Source organism: Carassius gibelio, chromosome B15, assembly GCF_023724105.1.
Source record: "Carassius gibelio isolate Cgi1373 ecotype wild population from Czech Republic chromosome B15, carGib1.2-hapl.c, whole genome shotgun sequence".
NCBI lineage: Eukaryota > Metazoa > Chordata > Actinopteri > Cypriniformes > Cyprinidae > Carassius > Carassius gibelio.
Genome location: NC_068410.1, coordinates 19,280,439 through 19,300,787, shown reverse-complemented (window position 1 = coordinate 19,300,787; position 20,349 = coordinate 19,280,439). Strand labels below are relative to the sequence as shown.

At 35.2% G+C, this 20,349-nt stretch overlaps 1 protein-coding gene across 1 annotated transcript in view; it reads left to right on the top strand.

The window, feature by feature from the left end:
- The window catches only part of LOC127972800 (1,4-alpha-glucan-branching enzyme), a 163,257-nt gene that overhangs the window by 136,764 nt on the left and 6,144 nt on the right, over positions 1 to 20,349 (top strand). The window contains exons 14-15 of the mRNA XM_052576588.1: positions 2,395 to 2,525; positions 13,027 to 13,144. Coding sequence (XP_052432548.1) covers positions 2,395 to 2,525; positions 13,027 to 13,144 — 249 coding nt within the window. The remainder of the gene's footprint in view (positions 1 to 2,394; positions 2,526 to 13,026; positions 13,145 to 20,349) is intronic.

The window sequence follows — 20,349 nt, the reverse complement described above, 5'->3', positions numbered from 1 at the left end:
CTGACATTATGTCTGTGGTCAAAAATTAAAATGACTGATGCCTTGGCACAGTCCACACACACGCAAAGCTCGGGATATGAAAAATGCGCGCAGCAAGGAAGGGATAAGTTTGACTCTACTGGGCATACGCACATAAATACAGCGATATTTTTCTCATACTGTGCTAGGGCTTGCATAGACTACTCGGCGCTGTTGGAAACAATCATGCATGCATTAACCATAATGCATACAAAGTGTTTGTAAGTACGACGTGAATTTTAGAATTACAATATTGACGTTTGAGGCGATCTAGGTGTAGACGTAAATAAAACACAATCTAACAGGTAGAAAATTAAATTAGAAACATCTAAAATTTTAGGTTGCATGTGCACCGCTGGTCATGCACATCCTTTCGCGGAACAATACTGAAAGCTAAGATGGAGAAACAGATGATCATAGCTGTACAAGGATAGCCATTTTTAAAAATGAATCTATTAGCAGAGCTACTGAAAGGGATGTTTAGTCCTGGAAATCCGTTTATTCTTTGCTGAAACTTATGCGTCTCCACGGAGAGCGGGTCATGGTTGCCCAGCAACAGCAGACGCCACTGGAGCGCAAGCGCAGGATACAGAGTGCTTCGGAAATAAGGAGAGCAGCGCGCCTAGCATTTTCCACACGTTTTCAGTCGCGAAATCATGCAAATGTGGTTTTGTTTTGAAGGAGAAATTTTTTATTTTCTTTTTATGCTGGACTCGGCCGAGACCAACTAGAAGACTTGGCGAGTCCAATGGCCAAGTCCGAGACAAGTCCGAGTACAAATGTAACGAGTCCGAGATGACAGAAAAATGTCTCGAGTCCGGACTCGAGTCCAAGACCGGACTCGAGTACTACAGCCCTAGTTGCTTGAATACTAAGGTTCACTATCGATACTTCACTCATTCTGCATCTATTTAAGAAGCTTTGGGGAAAAACTAATTTTTCTCCAAATACTGAAGCCTTTTTCAATCACACAGTGTAACTGCATAACATCATTAGTATGTGTAGTGTATTAAAAATAATGAACCAAAGTCTAGATTTAGGGGCTATAATTTTATATATATATATATATATATATATATATATATATATATATATATATATATATATATATATATATATATATATATATTTCAATTATAATAGAAAAGTTAATGTCTAACCCTAAGTATTAGAGCTGAAAAAAAAAAGAACGCAACTCTTCAGATGAATCCTGAATCTGGATGTATTATCTGTTCGGTAGAAGCATTTCTTATCTCTCTTTCTTATTCAGTTCCCAAATTGGTTGAGGGTTTGGACCACTAAAAATAGTGGGGCAGAGTGACATTGATAATCTCTGGTAATGGCACGTTACAGACTTGTCTTTCTGCTGGAAACCGGCTAAATCACTGCAGTCATCTGCTGCTGACAGTGAGCTGCAGTTTTGCCCCAAGAGTGTCATCTCTGGATTTCAGTTAGATATTAAAGAAGAAAGAAAAAAAGAAAAAAATCCCACATTTCAAAAGTTGGAGTTTGAGTAGTTTGAAGGGTCTGTGTTAGGGAGAAAGAAATCTTCAGTGGATGGATCCTTTGAAAATATTCTTCTTGTTTCTTGATATTTATTTCATTTGAAAATGTACAGTTGCAAAAAATAAGCTGGCCACCAATTCTCAAATATACTGCATCTAAAACAAATGTAAATAATTCATCACAATAGGGAAATACTTTAATGTTTATTTTGTACTTTTACTTAATTATATTTATTTATTTATTTATTTATTTATTTATTTATGAAGAATGTTGTAGATCCCAATGTTTTTTTTTTTTTTTTTTTTCAATCATAACTCTTTTTTGACTATTTTTGTTTATTTGGCACTAATTGTAATTGCTTATTTATTTTTTAATCTTATGCACAAGAAATAGACTGATAAATAAAGTGTTTGTGTAATACTAATAATTGTATTTATTGTCTTAATTTTTAGCTTTTCTGTAGCAGTCTTTTAGCTTTTTTTTTTTTCATCCATATCCAAACCTTTAATGCACTGAGACTTCAAGACTTTTTTTTTTTTTTTTTTGTGTTTAAGATGTTATTTTTTTCCAAATGAAACTTCTTGCATAGTATGAAACTTCGGGGCAGTGAGAAACTTCCTGTAAGACGTTTCTCAAAATCCATTTTACAGAACAGAGGTTTAATAACGTCGGGATGATTAGCAATGAGTTCACGCATAGGGCACGGAAAGTTGTGGGATTTTCAAACATATCCGTACAGATGGGAACCAGAGCGTTTCTGCTGAAGATCAAACATGCAGAGGCTGAGATACAGAACATGTGTGATTAAAAGCACACAAATCTCATGCAATCCCACTGTGCTCGGTTTTTGATCTCCGTCTCTCTCTGTAGGCTTACATCAGCGCCAAACACGAGGGAGACAAGGTGATCATCTTCGAGAGGGCCAACGTCATCTTCATCTTCAACTTCCACCCAACTAACAGCTACAGCAGCTACAGAGTGGCAGTGGGGCCGCCGGGGAAGTATCCTTCAACTTCATAATGCTACGCTCAAAGATTTCAGATCAATTCAATTCAAAATTGCTTTATTGGCATGACTGTAAATGATACAATATTGCTTACTATACATGCACAAGAGGATAATATAATAACACTAACAATAATTAAATGAACATCACAGTAATAGAATGGAATATTTTAACTATATCTATATCTCTCTCAGAGAAAAGCAGTGTTGTTATTAACTACAAAAACATTACAAAATATTACAAAATACATACCAAAAATACTAAAACTAAAATTAGAAATAGTGAAAATATTCAAATAAAACCAAAATATTAATGCATACTATAACAAAACATAGAGTTAAAAAAACAGTAACGGTTTATGGTAACATTCTTACATTTTTCTGATTGTATTATCCACTTTGATTCACATGATGTGTGTATATATATATATATATATATATATATATATATATATATTTCAATTGATATTTTACTGTTACAAAAATAAGCAGATTTGGGCCAGAAATACAAGACAATGTTGCAGCTAATACCCTTAATAAAATTAACTTTAGTAATAATAATGTATTCATTCCCAATATTATATATTTTTTATAACACCACTCTATTGCAGCTACTACCCTAAATGATAATTATGATAATAATAAATAACTATAATAATAATCATTCTGTAGTGGGGATAATAATAATAATGTAATTATTTTCAATGTGTATTATTATTATTATTACACCATGATATTGTATTGCAGCTTAAATAATAATCATAATTATTTAGGCTATTAGCTGCAATACAGTGGAGAAATTAAAAATAAAATAATAATATTTTAATAATTTCCTATTATTGTTACTATTATTATTATTATCATGCCACTATATTGCTGCTAAAACCTTAAATAATAACAATAATAATGCTTTAATAATTTCAATATTTATTTGTTGTTGTTTTTTTTTCTTCTGTCATTCTGTCGTTCTTTCTATCTATTGTTCCTTCTGTCGATCTATATATCACTAACCCTCGTGTCTTTCCAAACCCATATGATGTTCAGTGGAACTCAATTACGAATTATTTATTTTAAATATTATACTGGCTGAAAGAAAACGCCCTAAAAGTGGTCTGAATGACTTATGGCAAGTCTATTGAAGATGCACAATAGCTTTTGTGTAACAAGCGGCTAAAATTGAATGTTGCAACAGCATGCAGGTGAGCGAATGATCCTCACTGTAGAGTGTGATTGTGTACAACAGGTTTATCAGCGTCTGTGTCGCTCTGAAGCTGTAGGGAGTGTTTTCAGCAGAGGGCTAAAGGAGAACCCTGCTTACAGATGCAAACAGCTGAGAAGCTGCAGAAATACCTGTCATTATTGAGTGCGGGAGGTAAACACGCGTTACTGTGTGTGTGTCTGTAAGCTAACTGTGCTTGAAAGATGAGAGTCGAAGCCGAGCGTCCAATTAGAGCAGAAGACAGATGAAAGTGCCACTCTGTGTCAGAAGAGGTAAACAAGTCTGACCCAACGAGTCCAGAGTGCTTTTTCATTAAATCCCAACCATCTCACACACATATATCTGTGCGTATGCATCCATATTTGTCTCTGTTATCTCACAGTCATCTGTTAGACTCATCAGATGGGTCAGGTAAAGTCATAATAACCGCTGTATCTCTAGATGTGTGAGAGTGAAATGGGCTTGTGTGTTTTTAGTGAGTTCAGGGAGCTTCAATGGACAATTTAAAATTTGGTAGTACTTTTATACACAAAAGTCCCCGGATCTTTACCCATAATTTTACATCTCAGATCATTCTCCTTGTGATAGTGTCTCTTATTTTTATATATAGTTCAATTAACTTATTATACAGTTTTGATTCGGGCCGCAAATGTGCCACTATATTGCTTCTTAATTAATATTATATTTGACAAATGTAAAAATGCTGCAAACATGACAATTGAAATGTTTAGTGGAATTTATATATATATATAAAAAATGATAATAATAATTATATTGGTAATTCCAGTAATTTTTTATTTATTTTAATATTTATTAGGCTAAATAAAAAAAGATTTAATAATATTTTCTAGATTATTATAAATAGTTAACTTTCTTTTTTTTATGTCTCTTCACGCAACCATGAATCATTTCAATTGTTGATCAAAATTTGATTTGACAATAGTAATCTTACCGCAACCATAATGTTTCATAATCCCATCCGAACTCCCATTGCATTTTCTGTCACTTAATTTTTGTCATTGCTTTGTGATATTAGGCAAACCTGAGAAGCTAATGTACTTATCCAAGCTGAACATCTGTGTGTTTTTTGTTGTTTTCTTCGTCCTTTAAAGCCGCATAGTTTGCATGACAGAGGAGTAGGTTTTTTTATTTATTTATTTATTTTTATGAAACACGTTAGGATGCATTTGTGTTTCCAGCATTGATGAGGCCAAATGTGTCCCTGAAACACTGGAGCACAAAACACTTTTGAGCCTGTTTACACTTATATTCATTATCACGTGTAAAATGGGCCAAAATGAGTTTTCTTTTTTTTTTTTTGACTGTATCCACATTAAAATACACTTTGGCATGAGCTCCCGCCTCATCAGATGACAGCTGCAAAAGCCATATTTCTGTAAACAAGTGGAGCTGCAAACTGAAACTTTACTACAGGTAAAACCCAAAACAAAAAAAGCTTCAAGGAGGCGGACATGGTCATGAATCTGGATTCTAGAGACAGAGACAAAGAACTTTGCCTCAAAAAGTCTCTCCCGTGTCCTTTCAGCAGGAAGAGCATCAGTTTTGTTCCTCAGACTTTTTCTCTCTTTTCAAAAAAAAAAGAAGACAAAGTTTCCCCCAGTTAAGCATTTCACCACAAACATCAGCCATTAAAATTCTGTCGACATCAGCTTTTGACAGGAGCTCAAACCTTGGATGCTTTGTTTTTTTTTCTTCTCAATTTTTGGTTCTCTGCTCTCGATGGGCGCGTTCTTCATCTGCTTCTCTCCATTCAGAAGACGGAGTATTGTAAATCCCAGTTGGGTATCATCATGAAAGCACATCCTGTCAGGCCTGATGTGTCTCTGATACGCTGCGTGCCAACAGGCGTCTGTGATTGTGTCAGGTCATCATTCTCCTATTATCTGTCAGGGGCATTTACCTGAACGCCATTCTAAATAATTCAAGCATATCAGCATTCCTCCTTGAATCTGTAACAGGCTTGTCCTCGGGCGAAACAGCAGCAGGCTTTACAGCTCAAAGATGCTTGATGACTTTATACAACAACAAAAAAAAAATTGCGTAATGAGTGTGATAAAGGAGGGAAATGCATATTGGCATGTGAGGCAGAACACAGGATCTCATGGGAATGATTTCTGCTGTTGAAGATGAAAGTGTTGTAAGGACTGTCAGTGGGTCATACTGGCATCTTATGGTTATGTATATTGTTTCTTGAAGAGCAAATCAAAGGTAAATGCTATATTTGCATTGAGCAGTTTCTGATCTCACTCAGAACCATTCAAATTTTGGGATTTACTTTATTTATTACTTGCATACACACTACCATTCGGAGTTAGTGAGTTATATATCGATCAATGGCTACTATCAACTGTTTGGTTACCAACATTCGTCAAAATATCTTCTTTCCTGTTCAATAGAAGAAAGAAACTCATAGAAGTTCGGAGTGAGTGAATGATCACAGAATTTTCTTGTAAAAGAAAATCTAACTGAATCCAAAACTGCTAGTATGGTAGTAAGTCAATATAATTGGACATAAACATCACTTAAAGGGGTCATATGATGCGATTTCAATTTATTATTATTTTTTTTTAGTTGGAGTGTTACAAGCTCTTGGTGCATAAAGAAGATCTGTAACGTTGCAAAGACTAAAGTCTCAAATGCAAAGAGACATTCTTTATAAAAGTTAAGAGTCGACCACTTCCTCCTAAAACGTCTAGATCTAACACGCCCCCACATATCTATGTCACAATGTGGGAAGATTTGCATAACGCCACCCAAATGTTCACAAAGAAAGGAGGAGTAATTTTTATTCTCGCTGCTGCCACCTTGTTGTGGAGATACTGTAGCCTACAATGCTAGTGTCTGTTTCTATAAAGTGGGCCAGTAACAATTATACATCATTTTTTTGCATTTTTTGGCATCATAATTATTCGTTATTATTCTTTTTTTTTTTTTTTTTTTTTTTTATTATAAGGTGTGGTTTTCAGCTCTGAAAAGTGGTTTCCAGTGCCAAGACCCGTTTGCCCCTCAAAGGATAGTCCACCATTACAGCCTTCCATTAACATGAGAGAGGCACGATTTCAGGAACCTCTTCCCAATCACGATCATGCACACATTTTCTTCAGGTCCTCAGAGTCCAACGGTCCTTAGCCCCGTCAACCTCTCGTCCGCTCTTTTTCCTCCTGTGAGCAAATTGACTTTGATCTCAGGCCCTCCCCTTTGTTCAGCAAGGCTTGGTTGATTACAGTGCTTCATCGCCAGCACTGCCTGGCCTCCGAGACAAGCATCTGTAAGCGCTAACAAAAACATAATTGCTAAAAGCCTCCAACTGCCAATTTCAGCTGGAGAGCCACTGCTGTTACATTGGCATGCTTGCCAGGGAACATTGAATTAGCCATTCTGGGTCTTGTGTATTCACACTCATCTACACACATACACATACTTTTAGTATTCTTCTTGCACGTTCACGCTCGCTGTGCTGTCACGTATGCTTTGGTCCTGGGTGACATTCAAGCTTGTCTAATGGGAATGGGTGGTACTGATCAATGCATGAATGCTTTAGGTAGACTTCCTCTTTGTAAAGGATCCCTGAGTCTTATTTATGCTCTTTCTCTCTCCATCTCCCTGAAGAAGGTTTTTTTTTTATTTATTTATTTTTTTTTTTTTTTTTTTTTTTTTATGGATCACAGACGTGCCGTCTATAGCCCCTTTCACACTGCACGTCGGACCCGCAATATTCCCGTAACATTGCCTGGTCGCCTTCTGTGTGAAAGCAACCACGTCCCGGAATTGATTACCGAATCGAACCCGGGTCGGGGACATAGTAACATTGCGGTAATCGATCCGGAACGAGCGCTGTGTGAACAAAAGCCAGATCTAATTCCGTATCGAAGTGATGACGCGCGTTATCGCGCGACTTTTTTACTGGCTGTTTTGAAGGAAGATCAACATTCGCGACGAAAACATATGTGCAAACTGTAATGAAGCAGAGATCAGTTAGTTCCTCACTTTCCGCGCTGACGCAGAGATCGTTTGCTTGCTTCAGTTAAAGTATAACGTGCCAAGCGTTGTGGACTCGTACATTACACGTCACGCGCTGATGTCACGTGTCGTTACGGGATCTTCAAGGGTTGTGTGTGAAAGCACGCACATATACCGGGTCATCACTGGCAGTGTGAAAGTGCAAAATCTAGCGACCAGGGAACAATTACAGGAACACTTTACCCCTGTATTTGCCGGAATGGCAGTGTGAAAGGGGCTTATGTGAATCCACATGGGGTAGAACTGATATTCTGCAACGCAGCACTTCTTGCCTGTATCTTGCTTCTGGTGCTCTTCCTCTAGAGCCTCAACATCAAATGTTGACATCAATAATAGCATTACTGGTTTCAGAACAGATTGGAAATACATTTGCAATGGAAGGCAGGCATTTGCCTGGGGAAAAGACCAGCATAAACCAGGTTTAAGATGGACTCCCTGTCTGACCAAGATGTCTTGAAATGCCCAAACCCCTCAAAAACCAGCAAACCACACCTACGCTCTAGACCTAGGAGACACTAAACTCTTTAAAAAAATAAAAAAAAGTTATTTATTGGCCTTGATGGGTAAATAAAGAACATTTAACATCCATTGAACCACAAAAGGTTCTATAGTTGAAAAAAGGTGTTTAGATTATTAAAATGGTTCTCTTAAGAACTGCTCTCTGAAAGGTGCTTTGGGAATCCCAAATAGTTATGGCTTTGTTGCAAAAACCCTCTTTTGGGACCTCTATTTTAGTTCACCCAAAAATGAAAATTCTGTGATTAATTGCTCACCCTTGTGTCGTTCCAAACCATTAAGACCTCTGTTCTTCTTCAGAAAACGAATGAAGATATTTTTGATGAGTCCAAGAGTTTTCTTATCCCTTCATGGACGGCAAAGAAACTATTAAGGTGTAGGCACAGAAACGTAGGAAGGACTTTGTTAAAATAGTCCATGCGAAATCAGTGGTTCAATCCTTCCACGATGTATGCCTTTCCATTCCTCTGCAAATCGTTGACTGAAGTCATTATTTTTATTTTCTTTAAACACAGAAAGTATTCTCGCAGGTTCATGTCACGTGGACTATTTTAAACAGTGTCCTTACTGCCTTTTTGTGCCTTTAACATGGCAGTTCTCTTGCTGTCTATGGAGGCTCAGAAACCCATCGGATGAACAAAGGTTATACAGGATTGGAACGACATGAAGGTGAGTAATTAATGACAGAATATATATATATATATATATATATATATATATATATATATCATTAGCTGTACATTTCACAAGAGTGTGAGCAAAAACAAACATAACATAAAAACTAGTGCTGACAAATGATAAATCGTTATTAATATCACCCAAAATAAGTTTTTGTATTACATAATATATGTGTGTATACTGTGTATATTTATTATGTATACATACAAACAAATGCATGTATATATTTAAGAAAAATATTATGTTTATATACTGATACTGATATATACTGATACTGATGTATATATATATATATATATATACACACATGCATACATGTAAATATTTGCAAAATATATACTGTATGTGTGTGTATTTATATATACACAATAAATATACACAGTAAACATACTGACATATCATAAAAACATATTTTTGATGCGATTAATCGTTCGACAGCACTAATAAAAACACATCTTTCACAGGACTTGTACTTAAGTGCTTGTTATCGCGAGTGCAGTGCTGGGTAACACTTTTTTTTTTTTAAGGTATCCTTGTTACCGGTTACATGCACTTATTATTATAATAGCACTTAATTATGCATAATTACTTGCAAGTAAACCTAACCCAAACCATATAGTAAATGCATGTAATTAATTAATATTACTCAATACTTAAATATATAATTGCACTGTAACAAGGACATATTAATATAAAGTGTAACCCAGTGCTGTACCGGGTGAGCTACCGAGCAAGTTTACTTCAGATAACTTATATGGATTGGGATGCTAACATCAAAATGTTTTAGTTTACAGATCATGCACTGGTAAAAGTTTTTGTATTGTACATGGAATACTGTAAGTCTTTATAAACCATTTGGCACAGCAATTGTAACGTGTGAAAAGGAATAAATGTTTTAGTCATTTTACAGCCACTTGTGGTAATTAGGTGGAGTTATGTGTATAGGTACATTTTGACAGTTTTGCAGAAATATAGCTAGAGGCACATTTCTTAGGTGTAAGATTTACTGCGTAACCAGTGTTTATTATTAGCATGTTTGAATTGCAAATTAACACAATTGGCTGTGCTTAATTCATAATTGCAAGGTGTTTCCTGCACTTTAAGGAGCTCTTACATGCTTTAATTTTTATATAAATCCTGACAGTAAGCAACTAATATGAATCCCCCATTCATTCTCTCTGAGAAAAAAAGTAGGCATCAGATCATTTTGTTTTTCTCACTCTCTTCCCGATAACATCTCCGAAATATCCATAACAAAGGAAGTTTGTTCTATCAGTGAGATAATTCAATGCAAATAGGAGTATGGGGGAGTAAGGTCGGGAGGGGTATCTGTCGTCATCCTCAGCAGGAACAATACGCCAAGCAACACTTCTTTTTAATCATCGCTATCAAAGCCAGCAAGCTGGCAGTAAAAGCCAAGTGTGCTCCAGCTCCGGGGAAGAGTGAGAGAGCGTTTGAGGATAACACGAAGACCCACCGCTAACCCACGGGGATAGGAGGTGATTATTCAAGCAGCCAATTAGAAGCCTGTCTGCATGTTTGTTGCAACTCACAACTGTTTAACCTGTTAACTGTCACTCACCTTTTTGAAGACAGACATGAATGTGCATGATACAAACATACATTTTTATAATTCATGACTGAAAACATTTTGTAACATGATTTTGATGTACCATTTACATGGTAATGCAATGTCTGATTTTAAAATGGGTTTTGAAGGATGAATTTTGAGATTTTATGTTTTCAAGTGATATATAACTTCTGATGATTTCTAAAAAGTGATAGAGAAAAAGGCAACAAGGAAGTCTTTTTTTTAAACAAAGGTCAAAGCTCCTTTTGTAATGTAGATTTCTGAGGGTGCACTCTTGTCATAAATTCATCTATTACTTTTCCTACATAATTTTTAACAAAAAATATTGGTAAAATATATATTTGGGAGTCTTAGACCTTTCCAACGATATATAGTTTGTCAAGATTAGATTAAATTTGATTGTAATATAGTATAGTCAACGTAGGTGTCCCGTATATGGGACGGTGTGACATTTAACAGGTTAAACCCCTGAGAGGCCAAGGTAAACAGAAATAGAGAGAGAGAGAGAGAGAGAGAGAGAGCAGGGATGGAGAGACTGGGGACTCCAGCTTCTCCATCTTTTCCTTCCTTGTGCCACAGGAATACAGTTGTTTACTCTGACTTTGAGGGTGAAACTGTATATTTGCATGCCAATTAAATGGCAAAAGGCACAGCTATTTTTTTTACATGTCACATAACTAAAACAGTTTATATTTTACTTTCTGTAGATTTGTAGACACATATGGTACAATATGTAGCAGTGGTTCTGAACTGGTTTTACTTCAGGACCTTTAGTATGGTGATCAAACAGTACCAAAAGTAAAAGTTTTTTTTTTTTTCTTCTTCCATAAAGGACATTTTATGGAAGTAAAATTGTTTTATTTTGTCTTTAAATAATTATTCAATTATTATTATTATTATTATTATTCATATTATTAAAAATAATAAATATTAATTGTCGATGTGAAAAGAAATAATAATGAAAAAAGTTTTTATAATATTGTTAAATAACATTTAACTACATTGCCTGCTGCATAATATCGTTTTATTAAAAAAGTATTTACTTTTTTAAAAATTACGTCTTATTTTAAATAACTATTGATTTAACTATGGCTGGTCATTTTCCATGCTTACCCATTTGAGAATCACATCTTTTTTTAACATTATTTATATAATAAATTATCATAATTTATGATAGGTAAAAATTGATAGCCTGAATGCACTGTAAGTCGCTTCGGATAAAAGCGTCTGCTAAATGCAGAAATTAAATTTTTAATTTTAATTTATATATATACATAAACATAAAATTGACATAAAATTTAAATGTTACTCTTTATCTTAATAAATGTCCCTGATCTATTTATTTTATTCATTCTATTTATCTTAATAAATGTTCCTGATCTTACTATGCACAACTATGCAATTTTTAATTAATTGCAGTAACTTAACTGCAATCTTTTACAGACTTTATTTTGTGATGGCCTTTCTTGTACTCGTTAGCAAAGGAAAGTAAAATGAACCAGTTTTATCCTACATTATTTTCCACTTAATATTGTTTCACTTGGAAAAAGGACACTTTATGGAAGTTAAATTGTTTTGTTGTCTTTAAATAATTGTTCGTTCTAACTTTAGCTCTATAAAAATCATCTGTGACATGCTGTCTGTCAGTTAGCATAGATAATTTCAGCATTAATGCACTCATAATGGGAATCAGTGAAGCAGTCCACATGTTCATCGACCTCAGCAACTTAAATTTTCAAGGCATCTTTCCATTTGGGGGGGGGGGGATATAACTTAAAACTAAAAACACAAAAGCATGAAATAGATTTCCAGTTTTCACTAAAAGTGTCTTCATTATTCTTTTATGCTCTCTGTCAAAGATATTTCTTATTCCGGTCATGAGTCTAGGCAATTACTTTTTTTAATATTTAATTTAGTCAGCATAGCACAGACAGTGTGGAATTGTGTGAGTGCACGTTTTGTGTTGTTTGAAACATTTTTTGATGGAATACATTATTAATATTTTGAAATGGATAAATAATTCTGCCTGGAATTGTTGATGTGGTGGCTCATCGGTTTTGGCGCGTGTGTTTATATGGGACAAATGTGTGTCATTGTCTCGGTGGAGCTCAAAGCAATCAGTGCTGTTGACTTGCAGTGCAGCTCTGCATTCTGACGAGCTCTCTAGAAAGTGGACAACCAGTTCACATCCAGTGGAAACCATGAAGATCGGAGCTTGTTATGGGTAAATGATAAAAGAAAGTAACTTTAAGAGCATCATATTCAAGCATTTTGGTGGATAGATGGAACCATATGTTTATTTGAGCCCTCAGTTGATCCTTTTCCATCACAATCCTGTAAAGAAAGAAAAGAGTATAGTTTACTGTAATGTGACTTATTTATCGTCTTCTTCCCATACAGTACTTTTTGTCTCCAGTATCTCTTTGGGTTCCTTAACCACACTCTTCACCAGATATAAGATCAAATTGGATTCGGATGAAATCCAGTATGGAGGTCATGGCAGACTAGACCACAACACAGATTTCTTCACTGAACCTATGGAATTCAACAATCTTCCCAACTCTATGTTGGTAAGCAAACTATACTATTTGTTACCATAAACACATACTAACATACAACATTCATATGTCAACAGAGTCTCTTTTTTAATACCACAGCAAAAACTAGTATAGTATTAAACTCACACTTTATATTAATGTAAATATGTACAAATTAAATTAAAGTAATGGAACGTAGCCTTTAGCATTGCCCAAGTAATTAAAAAACGAGTAAACAAATTCTCATTTAATTACTCAAGTAGACGTTCAGTAATCAAATAAAAATTCAAGAATCACATTACAAGAACTGGCTCCAATTAAAACAACAGAACAAAGATGCAAATGAAGTAAACAACAGTGATGTTCAGGTATCTAGCAGCAGTACTGTATCAGGTGTTCAAGTAAACATTCACAGAAATTAAATGTAAAAGAACCCTACCTAAGTAATTGGCGTAGTCTGCACTACATGATTCTTAGATAATTTTACATTTACAGTTACATTTATTCATTTAGCAGATGCTTTTATCCAAAGCGACTTACAATTGGTGAACAAATCAAGCGATTCAGCTTAAAAGGGCAAATAGACACCGGAAGTGCCCATCATACCAGGTTTCAAGCATTGTACTAATAAGTAAAAGCTAGACAGAAATATATATATTTTAAGATGAAGTCAGATAGTGAAGAAAAGAGGTGAGTTTTCAGCTGTCGCTTGAAAAATATCAGGGAATCAGCATTCCGGATAGGGGTGGGAGGATCATTCTACCAGCCAGGAACAGTAAACGAAAATGTTCTGGAAAGTGATTTTGAGCCTTTCTGTGATGGCACCACGAGGCGTCGCTCACTAGCAGATCTCAGACTTCTGAAGGCGAAGTCTGATTTGTAAGAGTGAGTGGAAGTAGGTGGGCGCTGAGCCTAAAGCTGCTCTTTATGCAAGCATCAGTGTCTTGCACTTGATGCGAACCATATACGGCAGCCAGTGCAGGGAGATAAAGAGAGGTGTAACATGGGCTCTTTTGGGTTCATTGAAGACAAGTCGTGCTGCTGCATCCTGAATCATTTGTAAAGTTTTGACTGTGCATGATGGAAGTCCAGCCAGAAGAGCATTGCAGTAGTCCAGCCTTGAAATGACAAGGGCCTGGACAAGAAATTGTGCAGCATGCTCCGTTAGAAAGGGCTTGATCTTTCTGATGATGTGCAGTGCAAGCCTCAAAGATCTAGCCATTTTTGCAATGAGGTCTTTGAAAGTCAGCTGTTCATCAAAGATTACACCAAGCTTTCTGACCGAACTTGATGGGGTAATTGTTGATTAACCTAATTGGACAGTGAAGTCATGCTGTATATTTTTGGAGTGGCCGGGAAGACAAGAAGCTCAGTCTTTGCCAGGTTGAGCTGTAGGTGATGTTCTTTCATCCATGCCGAGATGTCCGCCAGGCAGCCTGAGATCCGTGCAGCTACTATTGGATCATCTGTTTGAAATGAGAGATAGAGCTGTGTGTTATTAGCATAGCAATGGTAGGAGAAGCCATGTTCCTGTATAATGGGACCCAGTGATGTAGTGTATATGGAGAAGGGGAGGAGTCCAAGAATTGATCCCTGAGGGACCCCAGTGACCAGTTGATGTGCTTTGGATATATCCCCTCGCCAGGCCCCCCTGAAAGAACTACCAGTGAGATATGATTCAAACCAGCGAAGTGGAATCCCTGTGATGCCCAGTGATGAGAGGGTGTACAGGAGGATCTGATTATTTTCCATGTCAAAAGCAGCAGAAAGATCAAGCAAAATAAGAACTGATGATTTGGAATCCACAGAGTTGATTGGCCAATACTGAAGCCTGACTGGTTAGGATCGAGTTGGTTGTTCTGTGTAAGAAATTTACACCAATGGTTCTTAACTAGAAGCCAGGGTCCCACTAGAGGCCCTCAACAAAGTTCTAAGGTGGCCTTAAGATGACTTTAAATAAGCCAAAACAATAAACAATCAAGTTAGTTATTATTATAAATCAACCCACAACATCAACCACAATCCACCAGCATATGAAGTGAAGTGACATACAGCCAAATATGGTGACCCATACTCAGGATTCGTGCTCTGCATTTAACCCATCTTAAGTGCATAATTCTCTCCTGATTCAGACGCGATTACTTTTCCAGAGAAAGCAGCATTATAGATAGAGGACTCATATAGCTGAAAGCAATAGTTTAAAACGTTTTAATGATGGATTTGTCTTACAAACATTGGAGCTTTTCACTTCACAAGGCATTTATTGATAGACTGGAGATATGTGGATTACTTGTGCATTGGGATGTTTCTATCAGCTGTTTGGACTCTCATTCTGACGGCACCCATTCACTGCTTAAAGGTTCATTGAAGTAATGCTAAATTTCTCCCAATCTGTTCCGATGAAGAAATAAACTCATATACATTTTAGATGGTCTGAGGGGTAATTAATTTAATCAAATTTAAATTGGGGATGTGAATTATTCCTTTAAGTATGATTTCTAAACCTAGAAATCTTTGTGCCACAGTGCCTCCTGATCATTTTTTTTTCTCATTTGTATTGTTTTAGTTTCCTTCATTAGCATACAAAATGCCTTCTGTGTTTGAAAATTGAAAGAGCTTTCATTGAAGCTCAAGGCAAGACTTTGTGATTGAACTGGAGCAATGTACAAGATTTTAAACCATGCATTACTCAAGTAATGCATGTACACATTTGAAACCATGCAGTCGCTATATCATGTTCCTTTGGGCTACTTTTATGCATTAGGCTTTTTATCAGAGCAGTAATAAATTGGAGTCAAGTGCAACACTATCTGTAGTAGTCATAGTTCCATTAATCTAGCAAGTCACGTGTCTCCATCAGATAAGTTCTTCTATCGCTTGGGTTCCAGCTGTCATATTGTATATTCTCTTTCCAAAGGCCTTATTGAAATTAAATGCATAGCGTGAAATTTAAACTCCCCATTTCAGGCCGTAGCTCGTGATGCAAGTCTTCACCCTCCCTCGCTTCCAAACAATCCCCTTTTTTTCTCATATTTTCTTTGTCATCCCCGTCATCTCCTTACCTAAGGGCCTGCTGACGATTTAATAAGATCCATAAAAATTCAAAGCAAACTTTCCGTTTTGCTGACTTGTCCTGTTGTCAAAATAATTTAGAAATTGTTAAGCAGAGCGTGTGGACCAATCTTGAGCTTGTAGGTAAAAGGTGGCAAAATAAAGATTTGCATAACTGATGTTTGTTTTCTTAGGTTTGCTTAGTTGCATGACTGCTTGGGATCAAATTAATAGACAGAATTCATGAATACAATATATCCACACTCTTGTTGTTGACTTTCTGCTGTGGAGCACAAAAGAAGATATTGTGAAGAATATTCATGCTGCTTTTTCCCAACAAAGAAAACAAAGATCATACAGACACTGAAAATTATATAGGTGCTTACAGACTAGGTATGGGGATTTTGATTCATTTCAGAGACTCAAATCTTTTAAACTAGTACACACACACCAAAAAAAAAATTATAAATGTTATATATATATATATATATATATATATATATATATATATATATATATATATAGAAACATTTCTAATTTTAATTTAGTGAAACCAATGAAATGCTCCTGCACAAGCCACAGGTGAGTCTTAAATTACTTCTGCTCGCAGTCATCATGTTGTAACTGATACAGTAGCACGTGCTCCGATACTGTAACAGGCATCTATTAAAGCTTCATTATTTATGAACTGTATTATTTTCATACTATTACACTTGCAGAATGTACTCTGGAAGGCTTCAGAGGTTTAAGAGAGGTCTAGGCCTTTGACAGAAAATAGCAGCGAAACTGAGCTAAATGAATAATTCAGAAAAATTGACTTTGTTAGGGTTTAATTTTTTATGCATTGATATTCATAATGTCATGGATACACTAAGTGCTGGAGATTTACTTATTAGTGCTGCTTGCTTCATGCAGAAAATATAGTTGTGTTAAAGTACTGTCCTGAGATTTAGTCTTCTCATCTCATATGAATATGATTGTTAACTAGTAGACAGGTTTATGTGTGGTTCTGAAATTGAATTGACATGACCCGCACTCTGTGAAATTGATAGTGATGTGTAAGTCTGAATTTACATCGATTCATTTAATGCACATCCAAATCTCTCCAAAGAATCAGCATTTTATGGTCTAAAACGGCAAGAATGGCCTCATTTTATGATGGCAGAGATAAAAGCATTTTAATTGACATATTTTGTTGTTTATATGTTATATGCTTCCTTTGGATAAATTCATTTAGGACATCTGACAACCTAATCATTTTGTGAAGTCGAATAGAAAATAAAATTGAAATAGAAAAATAGAAGGTGCTAGAGTTAGAGGGTCAAATAAAGACCCTCTAATAAAATGTATTAAAATTATTAATAAAATTATTATTATTGTTGATGTTGTTGTATTTATATTTTCCAGTGTTGTAACAAAAGCTATTAAAAAATTAAATATAATAAAATTAAAATTGTCCCATGAAACACGTACATAAACGTTAAGAAACATAAATGTTGTGCTGGCAACAAACTGAAATTTATTTTAACTTTGAAGTACTAAAACTAAACCTTTCAATAAATAAATAAATAAGCAAGCGAATAAATAAATAAAATGACAAAAGCCCATAACAAAATTGCTATAACCTAAACTAAAATCAAAATGAAATAAAAATAAATAAAATTGTATTCAAAATATTGCTAAATATTATAATAGAATGTAAATAATAAAATGTCGCTAATGCTTAAGACGTAGTGCTTTAAAAGTGGCTGAAATAATTTATAGAGAGAGTTGTCATGTTTAATCCCCATCTTAAATTCATCCTCCCTGCAAACACAGCTATATATATATATATATATATATATATATATATATATATATATATATATATATATATATATATATATATATATATATATATATATATAAAATGCATTTAGTTTCATTCAGTTGTACACAGTAGCTATTTCTGAACACACCACTGTGTCTTGGTGGGTCTTGTGGATCCTAATGATACAGGGCTTCTGATTAGTTATTGCTCAGAGTTGTTCGATTTTTAAAGTACATAGTTTGCAGCACATCCCTATAGCTTATATTTTTAAGTGTATTTCCACCCTGTAAAGTACATCGGGTTCTGCGCAAGCCTTTCTGCTCCCAGTGCAAAACCTCCTCTTTTATCTCCTCTGGAAGCCCCAGCTGCGTTCAGACAGCCTTCATCAATTAAACCCACAAAATTACGCATTCTCTTTTTTCTTTCTTTGCAGCACTTTATTAATTCAGAAAGCACTATATCGCTTCCCACCCACTTTCTGCCAAACGCAAAGTTTATTTTAACAAGTGTGCGACCAGTAGCATTCCCAGCAGGGAATAAAGCAAGACTTGCACAGACGACAGAGCGGTATTTGGCGTCGATTTCTCTCTGATATTTGTCTTTTCCACAGCTCAGAGCTGACACACCTGCAAAAGATAGAAATTAATCATTGTGATCGTTGGCAGGTCCCTTTCTGCTTAATTTTTCTCCATGATTTATTTAAGGGCCGGAGCGTCTAAGTCGGTGCGAGTGTGCGTAAACTTTTCCTCCCTCTTCCCTGTTTCTTCTCTTTAATGGGTACATCAGCTCACCACCTCCGTTTCCATGAGTGACAATAAACTCTCATTTGCCATCTGAAGGCGTTGCGCAGGCTGACACGCGGTGCACTCTTAAAGTGACGCATTCGGCAGAATCAGGTACGCGGAGTCAGACTGCGGAGGTGCAGAGCGAGGGAAAAATTCTAGCCTTTCAATTTGCAATGATGAACAAATATGAATTTCTTGCCCCCGGCATCAATTTGGTACGAGCGTCGTCTGCGCTTTTTACGTCGGTTTCTTAACGTTTTGCATATGAAATGGATTGTTTGAATTCCAATGATATTCATGAGGCGCTAATTATGAAATGCCTGTGAATCGCCCCCTTTTGAGGTTTTCTGGAGCTAACAAGACTTCTTGGCTCTTCTCCGTCAGAAACGTGAAATTCAGTAAATTAGAATATGAATAATGTCCAGCAGTGAACTTTCTAGTTGTTCAACACATCTCTGAGCGTGTAATAGATTGTATGATTTGCAGTTCTGTATTATTTATTATCTTTTAAATGAACCCTAAAAAGTTTTTCGCGCTTAGAATTTGTCTTTGAAGAAAACTCCCTCGATCTCCAGACAGATTTGAGTTTTTAGTGTTTAGAAGAATCTTTGGGAAATGAGATTTCAGAAGTGAACTACGTTACATTTTCTAAAGGAAATGTGAGTGATGGTCTAAGTCAAAAAAGCCCAAAGCTAAATCTGTAAATACCGCTTGTGCTCCTATTTAAGGGTACAGCATGCCTATGAGATTTTATTAAAATTCTTATAGAGAGAAGTTATGCAGAATATCCCTGCTGTTCTTTTCCATACAATGAAACGTGGTGGGGAACTGGGGCTGTCAAACTCCAAAAGGGATTACAACTTCAAAAATATAACTTGGGTGCTAATATTCTAGATTTTTGGAAAATTGTAAAAGGAACAGACTGACTTTAAGTCAGTCTTTTAAAATCTTGCAAATGTGGTGGCCATTCACTTTCATTGCATGGAATTGAGCAATTTTAGCAATTCAGCAATGAATATCTGTCTTTGTGTTCAAAGAAAGTAAGTCAAACAAGTGAAGAAAGTCAAATGAGACAGACAGAATTGAGCTTTTTGGTTGAACTATTACTTTAAGAACAGTCTTTGTGTCGAGGCCTGTTCACACTGAGACATTTATTTGGTGCAATAAAAGAAGAAAAATCAGCATAAACATTTTAATTTTAATAAGTTTTTGTTCATGTTCTGTTCAGATTGACCAACATTTGTGTTTATATACAAACAAACAGAATTTATATAGAGATGTTGCACTCTGAAGAAAACTGGCCAGCGTTGACTTTTTCTAAGCAGATTTTTGTAAAAAGAAATATATATAATAACAAAATAAAAAGCTATAGTATTTATTATATGGTTATTATGGAATGTATTGATTATTATATGAAAAATATTAATTATTAAACATTTATTTTAAATATTAAATATATATTAAATATATTATATTAAAAATACTAATATTTAATATATTTAATTTATATATATAAATATGTTTTTGATTATTTAAGTATTATTTAGTTTTAGTAAGCTCAAAACGATAGGAATATTAAAAGTTAATTTACA